At 56.6% G+C, this 14,582-nt stretch overlaps 1 protein-coding gene across 2 annotated transcripts in view; it reads left to right on the forward strand.

The window, feature by feature from the left end:
- The first annotated feature begins 668 nt into the window (after positions 1 to 668).
- Positions 669 to 14,582, forward strand: part of INPP5A (inositol polyphosphate-5-phosphatase A) — a 154,156-nt gene continuing 140,242 nt past the window's right edge. For both annotated transcript variants that reach the window (XM_066239550.1, XM_066239551.1), the window contains exon 1: positions 669 to 997. In XM_066239550.1, the coding sequence (XP_066095647.1) occupies positions 923 to 997 (75 nt within the window). In that variant the 5' untranslated portion in view covers positions 669 to 922. The remainder of the gene's footprint in view (positions 998 to 14,582) is intronic.

A 14,582-nucleotide genomic window follows, 5' to 3' on the forward strand; every position in this document is an offset into this window, starting at 1 on the left:
AGCTTTACCAATGTGGGGCCCTCTCGTTTCCAGGGGAGTACCCCATCATCGGGCCTTGCCCACCCAGTCATCTGCGCACGTCGTGCCCCACCCGGCCACCTATGCCCTCCAAGCCCCACCTGAGTCCGGGCAGCACAGTCCTGCCTATGCTGAGCCCCACCCGGGCCCGGCCTTTACCCCCACGCTACCTTTACCCCCATGCTACAGCCCAGCCTCTTTCCCCTTCCATTTCTAAGGGTCCGAATCCGGAAGGCGCAGAGCCACGTGCTCAAGCTCCTGGGGCGCCGCCAAGTTGGCCCAGCGCCGCACACCGTACCCTGCCGGAGGGAGGAACCGAGACCTCTCTGAGGTGCGAAGTCACGAGCGGCCCCTTTAAGAGGTACCTTCCGAACCGTGGGCCCGTGACGTCACAGCAACTGCGGAGGGAGGAGTCAGCGTGCAGCCACGGCGCAGGGGTGGGGCCAGGGTCGAGCGGGGCGGCCGCAGACTGTCAGCAGCACTGGAGGAGCAGCCAAGGCCCACGTAGGAGCGCCCCTCGCAGGCCCCGCCCCCACATGATCCCGCCCCGCCCCTCGCCTGGATTCCCAATAGCCCACCCAGCTCCGAGGCCCCGCCCTCCAGGCCCCGCCCCGCCTCGCGCCCCGCCCCTTCACGCCCCGCCCCCGATCCGGAGCGGCCTCGCCTCAGTGCTCCGCGGCCGCGCTGCTCGACTCCCGCGGCGGCGCTGCTAATGGCTGCGCGCGGGCCGCGCTGAGGCGCCGGCGGCGAGCGACGGGCGCGGGCCGCAGAGAGCCAGAGCGAGCGCGCGGCCAGACCCCGGCCAGGCCCGGCCCGACCCGCCGAGCCCGCGATGCGCCCCGGGGCCGCCCCCCGGCGCAGCTGACGCGCGGCCCGCGGACACCGGCCGGCCGGCCAGGCCACGATGGCGGGGAAGGCGGCCGCCCCGGGCACCGCGGTGCTGCTGGTCACGGCCAACGTGGGCTCGCTCTTCGACGACGTAAGTGCCGCGGCGGCCCGGCCCGGTCCAGGACCTCGGAACCGGGACTGAGCCCGGGAATCTAGAGCCCAAAACCTGGCCTGGGACCCGGACCGGGACCCGAACCCGGACCCGGACCCTTAGCCTGGGACGCCGGCCCTGAACCTCACAGCGCCGGACCCGCTCCTGCGCCCCTGAGCCCGGAGCGCAGCGCCCAGCTCGCCCGGAGCGCGGTCCTGGTGCCCCCGCCCAGCCCCCGGCCCTGACCGGCCTCAGTCTGCTGACCCCGGCCCGGCCGGCCCCGAGTCTCCCTGCACGTCACCGGCCGGTGTGCGGGGCCCTCCCTGCGCCCTGTGACTCGGGGTCTCCAGTGAGAGCCGTGCTGAGAGGCTCCTCCTGGCCAGAAAGGGATGCCCGCTGCGAGGCCTCCGCTTCCAGGGCGCCCGCCGGGCTGCAGCCCTGGGCTGAGCGGTGGGGGCGCGCGCTCCGCAGGCAGGCCCAGGCTGACCTAGTTCAGGGTGTCAGCCGCCTGCCACCCACTGCTGATACCTAAACTGCCACCCCCAAAACAGCAGGGTGCAGCTCCAAGGGGCGGGCGCGTTTGGGAATCAAGGGGATGGCACAGGTGGGGCTGGTGGCGTCCTGTCCCACCTACCTAGGTGAGCCAGGGGTGTGGCCAGGGTGGTGGGTCCAAGGCCAGCAAGACTCAGGCTCCCGGTGGGTCCCTGTCCCTGTTCCCATCCCAGTCCCCATCCCAGCCCCTGTCCCCGTAGCAACCACAGGAGGTGTTACAGGAAGCCAAGCCATGTGCTGGCCAGGTTTGATTTTATTGATAAAAGGTAGGCGCTATTTCTGTGTATTTCTTATTTTAACTTCCAGGAGCCAAAAGCATTATTCCTCCCTGCGAGAGGTGAGTGCTTTCCCGCCGACTCTGCCGCAGACGACTTTATCTAGTTTCACGTTTGATAATTTTCTTCAAAAGTGCCCGGTATGGGTGTGTGTCTGTATATTTAGCAGTCTATTCTCGGCTTTCCAGTAACATGCCCTGTAACATGGGTTTGCTCAGATGATTCAGATCCGTTAGCTGTGGCTTCAAAGCCTCAGAAACGGCAGGAAAATGCAGCGTGGTGGGGCATTCGAGTCTCAAAGGGAACAGACTTCTGCTGTGCAAACATTCTTCCCCGTAATCTTTGATTCTGACTTCTAACATTTTTGTTGTGTTTCGACTGTATACACACACTTCTCTCTGCTGACATGAGAGTAGGTAACTTAATTTACTTTTGTTTGGCAACACGGTGTCTTTTAAGGGCTGTATGGCGTTTTGCGTTATGTTTACATCTGAAGGAACATTCGTTTTGAAAACGGTGCATAGGTTAATTCTGCAAGATGTTTGGATTTAAGGGCTAATGAAGAGGTGTCAGCCTGTGACCCACATGTTTCTTGCTGTGGTGAGCAGCTCAAGGGTGGGAGCATCCCCCATCAGTGGCAGCAGGGAGGGCATTAAACAGTCTCACCCGCGTGCCGGGGCACCTTCCTCTCTGAGACTTAGAGTGGTGCTTGTGGGAGAGAAGCCTGGTCAGGAAAGTGGCCAGTTCCTGAGTGAAGGAAATGGAAATTCCTTGGTTTATAATAGGTTCAGGAGATCTGCTTGGTGACCCTGTCTCTGCCTGACACGTGTCCATGCTGACCACCACACTCCTTAGATGGAGTGAGGCCTGGGACGGATTCTGGATTTTCTCCTGACAGGTCCAGCATCTGGGAAACCCTGCTCCAGCTTGCGGCCAGGGCATTGGCCTCTTCCTGGAGGGTGGTGGATCGAGGAGGAAGGGGGTCTGAGTTAGAAGTGCACCTGTCCTGCTCTGAAGGTCAGCTTCCTTTTGTGCACAGCGACGGGGGATGCACTCCTGCTTTTGTGGTTTTGTCATCTTTCCTTGTTACCTCCTCCCCTCCAGAGGTGACCACTGTTAAAACTCTGGATGTAGATATGTCTTGGCCCTAACATCCTGCTCTCACCTTGTCAGCACTCCTGGTTCTGCTGTGTCCCCCAGATAGGCAGGCCACAGGAGTCCCTACAGAGGGCCCTCAGATTGTTCCTCATCCCGCGGTGACAGACAAGGGTGTGATAAATATCTACAATACATTGGTGCTCAAACTTTTGCCTCTTACTTTCTTAAAATCTTGGAGGACCCTAAGAGTTTTTTGGTTATGTAGGTTATAAGTACCAACATTCGCCACGTCGGTAGATAGACTCAGAAGAGCTGAAGCTCAGAACGTTGCGTTAGCTGTGAGAACAATGACATCACACATACACACCCTCCACCGTTAACTCAGGAGACAGCAGGGTGAGGAAGGGAGGTCAACACGTGGCATTATTATAAACATAGCTGTGACCAGTGGACCGCTCACCAGGTCTCCTGGGCCCTCGAGGCTCTAATGACCTCTGTCCCAGCTGTGGCCCTTCCCAAACCTGCAGGGCCATCTCCCCGCTGGGGGCCTAGAGATGGCTGGGGCACCTGCGACTTTTCCAGATTTTCAGTGACCACTAGACTGCCCTCAGAGAGCCTTGTGCTGTCTGTAACCCTGTGGGACTCCCACTTGCCTGGGAGACGGTAGACAGGGCTACAAACCTAATTGTTTTGCTTGAGATGGCCGGGCTTTGACCAGTGAGGTCTCCAGCTCTAGGTTCTTACCTTTTTGCTAGGAGTGAACTGAGAGGTGGAGTCTCACAGGCTGAGGCTCCGGAGCTGGGCCCACCCTTACATGGTAAGGCTGCTTCCCGGGAAGGAGACCGGCTGGGCGGTAGGGTTCTGAGAGCACAGCTTGCTCTTGGGTGTCTGCCGGTAAGGCCTTTGTCCTCCTACTTACTCAGAGCTAAATGTCAGCTTTGAGCTGGTTTCCCTTTTTGCTTGGTCAATCTTCCGCAGCCCTCTGCCCAGGAGTTGCAGACTGGTTGTGCAACTGGGCTCTGCTGAGGACTGCTTCTGAGGCTCCAGGCTTCCCAGGGCCTTGCAGACAACAGGTGTCTGTGAGGTGCTCCCTTGGGCCAGATGGGATGGGCAGCACCTGGGGTGCTGTCCCTGTCTTCCCTGCATCACCAGCTTTGCCCTCCTTGCCCTCCTTCCAGCCCCACCCCGTGAGGTCCCTGGACCTACCGCCCCTCCTATTGCTGTGGGCTTCCTCACTTCCACTGTTTGTTGCGTGCAGCATGGGCTCTGCAGGCTTCCCCAGCCTTCTCCCAGCTCTGCCCAGCTCTGCACCTCCAGGCCTGCTGGCATCCACTGGCACCTCATGCCAGAGGGCCTCTATGGCTGGGTCCTCTGCTTCTTTAAGGACTTTTGTTTGGTGATGGCTTCACTGAGATGCTGTCACACGCCATACACTTCAGCATGTAAGTGTCCAGACAGACTTGTGCAACTATCACCAACTAATTTTAGGATTTTTTTTTTTTGGATCTGAAAATGCCTTTGCTGTTGCGCCCCCCCCCCCCCGGTTTCTCCATCTCCCCTGATTGCCCCCACCCCTGGCATCACCAGTCTCTTGTCCGTCTCCAGGCATTTGCCTGTTCTGGAGTGGCACAAAAATGGCGAACTCCTGTGGCCTTTGCATCTGGCTTCTTTCACCAGCATGTTTTCAGTGCTGACAAGTGTCATAGCTGCGTTCCTGCTCAGGACTAGGCACTCATCTCCTCCTGGGCACGCCAGACTCTGCTGTCTCCCACCTGTGACGGGCACGCTGACATTAAGAATAGTGCTGCCATGAGCTTTGTGCCCAGGTTTCTGCATGGACGTGCATGGGCGGGCACTGTGGTTCTTTGGTGGCTCTTTGTTGACCCTGTCAGGACCTGCCAACTGTTTCTCAGGCTGGCCACCCCACGTCGCAGCACACCTGCCGCATCCCAGGGCTGTGATTGCACCCCGTCTTCCCAGCACTCCCTATTCTCTGTCTTCTTTCAAAGACTCCTTCCTGGCTGCCAGGACAACCTGCATTTGGCTCTCGTCCTCACCCCCACCTCCCACCATCACTAGCCTTCTCTAGCCAGACTCACCTCCTGGGGAGCGCCACTAGACTCAGGCCTCTGAATACTATCCCTGTGTGGACACAGAAAGCAGGGAGGAGACCCAGACCCCAAGTCCACCATGTAGTGCCACTGCCTGGGAAAGTCCGCTGCACAGGGCAATGCCCAGTCTTCTAAGAGATTGGGGAAGCAGTGATCCTTGCTGTCCACACAGCCCCAGAGCAGGCTCTGGTGTGCTGGACAGGGTGGGGGCTGACCGCCTGGCCTCTTCACAGGCTCCTTCCCTGCTTTCCTGGTCCCCAGGCCCTGGTCCCTTGAGGGTGGCCTATGGCATTACTGCCTCTGCCCTGAGATCTCAGTATACTTTCTCTGTGAGCATCTGGTCTGTTTGCCTGAGATTGGGACTCTTTGTAGATGCAGTCCTGCCCTTCCTCACAGTGGTAGGATCAGATGAGGTGGTGGTCCCGACTCTGGTACAGTTACAGGGCTGCTTTCTCTGTGTCAGGAAGCCACATCTACACCCTGCACGTCTCTCACCCTCATGCCTTTGATGTGGTTCTGATGGAAGTCACCTTGATGGTGGTCATGCCACACCTGCCTCCCAGCCCCCCCAGCCCAGTGTCCTGGACCTCACAGGCTGTGCTGTGTCGCTGTCGGCCAGCCTCCGAGAGCTCACACTGTCACTTGCGGGGTTTCCTGTTTTCATCGGCTCTCTGGTTGCTGAGGGAGGGTTTAGGTCACTGGTGGGGGAAGCACTTTCTCGATCTAAAGTATATATTTTGCTTGTTTGAATCCAGTGAAGTGAGCACTACAGGTCAGCCTGCAGGACGTCTGCTGCGTCTCAGCCTGGGTGCCTGAGAAGTCATGTTCTGGCGGGACATCTCCGAGGAAGTTCCCTATACTTGAGTTTGGGGCCTGCATGCCCTCCTGGTGCACACTGTCGGCAGGAGTCTGCGCATCTTCCCGGAGCAGGGAACCTGGAGGAGGGGAGGAGGGGCCACACTGCCCCCTAGAGTCCTTCTCTGGTGGGCGATGTCCAGAGTTTGGGGAGAGAGGCCTGTGCTGGGGTGAGTCAGAAGTACAGAACTCAGACCAGGTCTGCCCCCAGCAGATTGCCTCTGGAGGGGAGGACAGCAGGGCTCTCCATAAGGGACTGTAGAGTGATGGCTTTTAAATGTTGACTACCTCAGTGTTTGCCTGGCAGGTGGGTGTGGGTGGTGGGGTCACTTGTTGGGAAGTGGGTTTGGTTCAGGAATGGGGTCCAGTAGATGGGGTCAGTGTAGGGCCAGGTGGCTAGTCAGAAAGCAGCGGAGGGTCTGAGTGGCATTTCGATCACCCGCCTGTCATCACTTCTTGGGACGCAGCCCTGCCCTCCCTGTGTCTGTGCCCGGGCCCTTAAGACCAGCTGAGTGAGCTTAGGGAGAGTAATTGTGGGCCTGGGGGGGAGGGGAGATGGTGTCCCCGAGGGCACGCAGAGCTGGTTTTCCAGTGCCCCCTTCTGTTGTGTGCCAGTGAATTGTGGCACCTGAGACTCTCCTCCATGACCTACTCTGCAGAGATGGTGGCATGAGAAGCCAGATGGAGGCCGAAGGGTCATTGTCCACCTGCCAGGTCCCTGGTGGCACTCTCTGGGTGCCAGCTTGAGGGCCAATCCTGCCCTGGCTTACAGGGTCCCCTACTCTGTGCAGAGTGAGCACAGAGAACTCTGAAGCCTTGGCCCCCCTCCAGGGTCTCCTCCTTTTGGAGATTGCAGTGTGCATGTAAACGTAGAAGAATCCAGACACCAGACTCTTCAGTGGGGCAGGTGCTGAGCTGCTCTGCTTCTTGCGCGGCCTTGAGCTCACTCCTGGGAGAGCTGGGAGCATCCCACATGTGTCCTGACAAAGACACTGGCAAGACGTCTTTATGATGAGCAAAATACGGCAGCAGCTCATGTAGCTAACCTCAAATGTGGACCAGCCTGGGGCCACCGGCTTTGCACAGGAGACAAGAACATTAATCCAGAAATCCCACCATGGGATGAGTCACATCAATCTGCACTTGGAGGTTTTGGAGTTACCCACATTTCCCCAAGCCTGTGATGAGAGTCCCTGTCCCTCATCGGTCTGGGGGAGGCCAGGCTGCACACATGGGTCTCACCCACAGCTTCTGTTTTGGGAGAGCATCTCAATAGGGATTTCCTGTGATGTTCCAGGCCCTTTAGTCACAATCCTGACTCTGCTTGGTGTAGTGATGAGCACTTAGAGGGTGCCTGCACTGCGTTCTAAAATTTAAAATTTGAATTACAGGGTTTGCTTTGGAGAGGGAAATGGCACTGGAGCAGAATGTCTACTTGGAGGGGACATGTGGGAGAGGCTCATCTCAGGGGGAGGCGAGCAGGACGTGCAGGGTGGAGCTGCACATGTGACTGGAGATGATGTGGGATCTGGCTCGGGTCCCTGGATGGTGGTCAGGGTGGGTCGATCTGGAGCAAATAGGGGAGTGACAGGTCCCACCTGAGGCTGGTCTTGGTGCTGTACACAGGCTGGGTTTTCTGGGCTGACGAGGCGCCTGTCCGGGAAGCTTTGGTGTTGCCTGAGCTTGAGGAGAACGCTGCCTCTGGTTTGGTTTCCCCCTTAGTGCAGTGCATCCCATCTGCCAGAGCATGGCCTTGGGTCATGTGGTCTTGGGCTTGTCTTCTTGGGCCATCAAGGTCCTGGCAAGGGGTTTGGGGTGCCCTGTGGGCTGTAGGCTGCAGTTTCTCCCCTGTCTGAGCAGAATGCCCTGGTGGTTGGGGTGAGTTTCCCTGAGTTCCTGCCCCATCTGCACTGCCCTGGCACCACAGAGCCCACGCTGAACCTGCCCCCTCCTCCACCTGCACCCTGGCCCTGGTTACTTCCTGTCCACCAGGCCTTCCTGGCTCATCTGGCTCTGACCTGAGAGCATGCCAGCTGGTGTCTGGCCTGTATCCTGGAGGTTGAGGGGTGCTGTTCCCCCTAGTGAAGTTTAGCCGTGGCTCTGGCCTGAGCTTGGACAGCCCTCCTTCCTGCCTGGCCTCTCAGGACCTCTGCATGACCAGCAGTTAATCTGGGAACCAAAGGAGACTTAAAAGAAGGCATGGCCTGGGTGCAGGTCTAGGTGGGGGACATCGCCTTTATGCTGTGTGAAGCCACACCTCAGTGTCTGAGGACACGTGGTGAGGAGAGAAGTGTGGATGCTGGAGTCATCTCTGCGTTTTTGGCCTCTGTATGTCAGGAAGGTAGGAATGACACCAGCATGGGGCTGCATTGGGTACAGGAGGGACTGGAGGCCCTCACACACGTTTGGCATTGGTGTTGTTAGCTGTTCCTGGGTGCCTTCCTCAGCAGGTTTCTGTTTTCTCCTTCCCGGCTGAGGGCCTCCTTGGGGTGGCAGCCTCATCTTCATTGTGTCCAGGGCTGAGCAGTGCTTGGGTGGCTGGGTTGGTCCATCAGCTGTCCCCTGAGTGTGGCCGAGGGGATGGCCTTGTTGCCTGGACAGGATGTGCTTCTGTCTTTGTGCTTCTCCCCAAGCCACTCACCTGAGGATCCCCTTTGCCACCCTGTCACCAGCTCTGCAGCACTTCCCTGCCCCACTGAGTAAACACTTGCTGACCTGGATAAAGCCAGTGCCCACCAAGGCCACCCAGTCAAGCCTGGGACCTGGAGCAGGTACAGGACTCTGAGTTCATCTGGTTACAAGCTTTGTGCTTGGTCATGTCACTCTCCCTGTTATTGATCTCATCACATGACATTCCATTCAGGTGTGCTGGCCTCTGACCTGCAGTGGAGGGCAGTTTTGGGGTTCTGTGTGGATGGGTGTAGGGGCACAGCGGACACAGATCTAGGGAGTCAAAGAAGCTGTGAGGTTGCTGGGTTCCTGGACCCTGGGTTCAGGCCAACAGGTGCACTGGTCAAGGCATGGGTGGGGATGGGGGCGGTCAGTTCTTCAGACAGCTGGGAAAGGTATAGATCCCTCTGGCGGTATTAGTCCTTAGGAGCGGGCAGTGGCAGGACAGGTTCCCTGGAAGAAATGTGGGTGTCCACAGCCTCCCCTCCCATTGCCCCTGGATGAGGTGACACCGATCCAGATTGGGGTGGAGAGGGCCTTGCGCAGGTGAATTCTCTGCCCCAGCCTCTGGGAGTAGGGGCCCATTCAGAAGGCTGTCCCCACCTTTTCCCAACACCTTTCCCTCCCGGTTGTCTGCATGGCTGTTAAACCTGCCATAGGCCTCGCAAGCATCTCTGATGGGGTTGTTCCATGGTGCACTCACCTGGTCAGCGGAGACCTTGTCGGGTGGAGAATTTCTGTGAATTGGCAGCGGTGTTCCTGAGGTTGCAGGGATGAGAGGTTCACCCCAGCAGGTCCAAAGGTTCTGTCACCTTCCCGATGGGCATGTGGCTGCTCTGGTCTGGGCTCATGATCAGTGAGGACAGTGTCATCGCAGAACAATGGCGGGGGGTACAAGTGTCAGATCTGACTCAGTATTAGAAGAACAAGAGGAAACATTACTTGGGTCTGCTTTGTCCATTTAGGTGGGAAAACTTTGTGACTATGGAGGTGATGGCCATTCAGGCTGAGGCTGTGCTCAGTGGCCTGGCCTCCCACTGTCCCTGTCAGACGTGGCATTGCAGGGACTGTTTCTGCCCGACCTGCTGGCCCCCATGGCAGTTGGCCAGTTTGACTTCAGGGAGCCTTGGGGTGTGTGGCCCTCCCCTTTGAGCCTGGCCATCCTTGATTGAGGACATGTGCCCAGGGCCCTGCAGTCCACCTGGAAGTGGGCCATATCAAGGTTCTTTTGGGCCAGCAGCTTCGTTAGCTACACTGCTTATTTGTCTCAGGGTCCACAGAGCAGAGGAGAGAGGACAGGGTCCTGAAGATGATCCCAGCATGGACCTCAGCTCTGAGCATCCTACCTTGCTGACTTAGGCTTTTGGGGGACTGTTGGTGGACACCTGGTAGCTCTGTAAGAGGCGGGAGTATAGAGTTGGGTCAGGGTGCTCTGGCCCCGTGGGTGAGCCTGCATGTGTGGACTGAGAGCTGGGTTGAGTGATCAGTGCTTTCAGAACGCACATGAGGCCTCCTCTACAGAGCCGCTGGGAACCCAAGAGGCAGGCACAGAGGGTTAGGGAGCAGACAGACCCACTCGTCCTAGTTTATCCAAAAATGCCCTCCAGGTGCTCTCAGAGTCCTGTACCTGTACCAGGTCCCAGGCTTGACTGGGAGGCCTTGGTCGGCACTGGCTTTATCCAGGTCAGCAAGTGTTTACTCAGCACCTGAGTGCAGAGCACCCTCTGCATTTGCTACATTGTAACCTGGAGTGATTTGGGACATACTTTCAGACAGATTCACTCTGTTAAGGATGACATCTGTCTTAAGTCACAAATAAATTTGTGGGGACATATGTTTTGCTTTTCCTTTCTCCTTCATCACTGTCACCGTTTTCAGATCTGTTGCAACTTCCTGTTTTCGCTGTACCACTGTCGCTACCCTCACCCTGCATTCAGGCAGCGTGCACTGTGCGTAATCCAAGTGGGAGACTGCGGCCTGGGCTGCATGTGGGGCTGGGGGTCGTGGTTATTAACGCTGCAGACAGCATCTGGGTGAGCAAGGGAGACAGACCAGCTGGGAAAACAAAAGTAGCACCCCGTGGCCAATTTGATGACTCCAGTACTGTTACCAGGACCAGGTAAGGTCTCATCTAACTTTCTGAACCCCCAGGGCTCTGTCCTTATATACGTGTCTCAGGGAAGGGGGAGTTCATAGGGCATGAGGTCCCCCCCATCCCCAGCCTCCAGGTTTTGGCTGGTTTTGCCGTGCTGCCCAGGTTCAAACTTGGCTGAGTTTGCAGGTGCACAGGTGACGAGGGTCCAGGAGAGCTGATTTATAGGGACTGTTAATATCTGGTCCCAGTGGCTGCGGGCGTTCGACACACTTGTATTTAGTGTGAGTCTCCTTGGAGCTGGCCCCCTTTCAGGTGCATCAGGGAGCATCCCTGCGGCCTGTCCGTGGCAGTGCCCCCATCAGAACACTACCTCTGTGGGCATCCCCTGAATTGGCCAAGCACAGTGGCCAAGCACTGGGAGCAGCCCATGGCCCACTGCAGGGAGACCCCTGAAACCCCTATGTGCTGCTGCCCCCCCAATTTCCTACCCCTCCTCCATCAGTCTGTAGAGTAAAGCCTGGATGTAGAGCAGTTGAGGCCACAGGGAAGAAGGAGGCAGATTCTCGGGCTGAGGCCAGGAGAGGTGAGGACAGGAGGGGGCCTGGGAGTCTGGGGAGGGGTGTTTCAAGGTTTACTGGGGGTGCGAGGAATGGGGCCCCAGGCAGACCCAGGAACCAGCAGGCCGGAGCCATGGATCAACTGCACGGAGTCGAGATGTCTTGCGTACTGTCAGACTGTGCCTCTCTGAGGCAGGGGCTCTGCTCTCCTCATCTTCAGGGATGAGCATAGACCCCTTCAGGGCGATGGGGGTCTTGCACCAGGACCCTGGCTCAGGGCTTGTGCTCTGGTCCCGAGCTGCCCCGGTGGCCAAGTGCAGCAGGAGGTGGACTCAAGGTGACTTAGGATGCAAGCGAAGCCCTGTGTGTGGAGACCACAGAGGACCTCCTGGGACAAGTGGCCAGGGCCAGGATGAAGGCTTTGGAGTGTGGGAGCTGACCAGGGGAAGTCAGGAAGGGGCTCCCACTGGGGCCGCTTTGGGGCAGGGGCAGAGGCAGGAAACAGGGGGCGGGCCCGCTTGGGGAGCTACGGGGTTAGCATGGGTGCTGAGTGGTGGAAGCTGTAGGCTGAAAGCAGGGTGTGTCTGTTGTGTTTGAGCTCGTTTCTTTTACGTACTAGGGACCACAACCAGTGTCCTCACTTCTGTGGTCTTTGCGAAGATGTGATGAGTAGGTGCCTCTGCCATGGCCCCACTGCTGCCCTCCCCCAGGTGGGCCTGCAGTGTGGATGGTCAGCTCCTCCTGCACCATCGGAGCTGCCTGTGCTCTATCGATGTTTTTTAAGCTACTGATAAGGGGATCAGTCTGGAAGGGGAAGAAGCGGGGTTCAGGCCAGGCCAGAGCAGTCAGGCAGGGGCAGCTGGAGAGGATCCATGTCCTTGGTGGTGCGGTGCCATGATGTGCCCTCCAGGGAGCGGCCCTCCAGAGCGGGCTCTGCTGTGGCACGCCTCCTGAGGAGCCAAGGACGACCAGCGTGGACGCACCACACGTGCACTTTCCATCTCCATTTTTAATAGAATAAAATTCCTCTTGGGGAGAAAGTTAAAAATTTATCCCAGTTTCTAGGAGAAAATTGATGCCTGTGACCCTAACCTTGCTAATTTTAGTTTTCCATAATGAGAAAACCATGTAGGTGACTCAGAAAACCTGACGTGCCTCATCCTTATTCCACATGGTGTTCGCATTACTGCAGGCAGACCGTGCTGCTTCCAGAGCTAGGCAGTGGCTGCATCAGGACCCTGCACTGCAGGTGGAGGACACAGTTTTACTCTGTGAGAGTAACACCCGCTTTCCTACTGGAATTTAACTGGACTCCAGCACCTTGTTGCTTTTCATGGAGGAAGTACAGATCCCAAGTTGGGTGGCGCTGACTTGGGTCGGTGTGCATGATCCTGGTGCTGGTGGGGCCGCCTGCATGCACGTGTGTCAGACAGGGCTACGCACAGAACTCTTGACTGAAATGTCTCCTGTGTCTCAGGTCTTGTTCACTCTTTGTCTTGTTTTCCTCCATGAGCCCCGATACACATGTGGAAGGTCCTGACTGGCGGTTCCGTCAGTCTCTCGCTGAAAGCAGTCACATGTCCCTGTGGTCCTCCTTGCTTGGTCCACGTGGCTTCTGCGCCATGCTGACCTCCTTAGCTGAGACATGGGCAGACTGGCTGGTGAAATGTGAGCTGCTTTCTCTAGTGAGGTGACAGGTGAATGTGCTTGGGACCAGGCCCACTGGGGGACAAGCAGTCTCTGCTGGAACAAGCCCTCCTTAGGGAAGAGCCTTTCCTGGCTGCCCTGCAGCACTGGACACCGAGTGAGGTTTCCTTAGTTGGTGGGACTGTGGGTTTAGATGGTGACGTGTCATGAGGGTATTATCATGGCTCAGACCACACTTCACTTTCAAAGTGAGAGAGAGCGAGGGTGGCCGCCAGGTGGGTATGTGCAGGGTCCCAGCCTAAAATGGACTTTCTACTCTGGGCCTGTTTTGAGTTCATCTTTGTACGTGGCATGAGGTCTCGGTGCTCACTCAGTCTGTGCATGTGTGTGGGTGTCTGGCTGTCCCAGCACTGGTGCTGAGAGGACTCCTCTTTCCCCACTGATTTGTGTGGCCCCTTGTTGGAAGTACGTAGGGTTATTTCTGGACTCTCCAGTCTGCTGCCTGGTCTGTGTGTCTGTCCTGTGACGGGAGCACATGGTCTTTTACCTTCTTTTTTTTTATTTATTCATTTTTAGAGAGGGAGAGAAGGGGGGAGGAGCTGGAAGCATCAACTCCCATATGTGCCTTGACCAGGCAAGCCCAGGGTTTCGAACTGGCGACCTCAGCATTTCCAGGTCGACGCTTTATCCCCTGCGCTACCTCAGGTCAGGCGGGAGCACATGGTCTTGATGACAGTAACTTTGTAGTAAGTTTTTGAAATCAAAAAGTCCTCCAACATTGTTTTTTCTTTTTGTAATTGTTTTGACTGCTCTCGTCCACTTCCACACGGATTCTAGGATTTGCTGGTCAGTGTCCACAGCAGGGACAGCTGGGATTGGATAGGGATTGCATTGACTCTCCAGGTTGCTTTGAGGGTATTGCCATCTTGACATTACGTCTTCCCATCCAAGAACATCAGATCCTTCTTTCTTTGGATGATATTTGTAGTTTTCAGTACAATTTGTAATTCTTTTATTTAATTTATTTCTTTTTTTTTTTTTTTGTAAGTCTATTCAGACTTCCTATTTCTTCTGACTTAAGTTTTGAAAGTTTGTATCTTTCTGGGAGTTTGTCTTTCTTCTAGGTTATCTGGTATCCAGTTGGCCACCATTGTTCATGGTGTTCCTTTATAACCCTTTTTCTGTGAGGTTGGTAGTGACGTTCCCTCTTTTATTCCCTATTTTAGTAATTTGAGTCTTCTCTTTTTATACAGTCTAGCCAAATATTTGCCAGTTTTGTTAATCTTTTCGAACGACCAACCTTGGCTTCCTTACTTTTTCTCTGTTGCTTTCTGAATCTTTGTCATTCGTGGCTGCATTTATGGTGACACAGGCACACCCCTGCTGCCACTGCTGCGGACAGAGCTGCATTCTCTTCCCCTTTGCCTTGTTTTCCCTCGTTTTGGTCGACACCGAGCCTTTCTCCCACTTGTTCCTGAGTGGAAACTGCACTTCCACAGCAGGCCAATGTGGCCGCCCTTCTCCTCAACTCACTGAGGTGGGCACAGTGCGTGTGGCCCCAACTTTGGTCTCCTCTCCTGCACGATTAAGCTTCATGCGATCTCTGTGCATTGGGCACCGGCTGAGGTTCCATTTCTGCAGATCTGTCAACCCTGTTGCTTGAATAAATGCAAAGCCGCGTGAGCTAGCTTCCAGCCAGATGCTCCCCTGAGTGTGCTGCTGTCT

Source organism: Saccopteryx bilineata, chromosome 7, assembly GCF_036850765.1.
Source record: "Saccopteryx bilineata isolate mSacBil1 chromosome 7, mSacBil1_pri_phased_curated, whole genome shotgun sequence".
Taxonomy (NCBI): Eukaryota; Metazoa; Chordata; class Mammalia; order Chiroptera; family Emballonuridae; genus Saccopteryx; species Saccopteryx bilineata.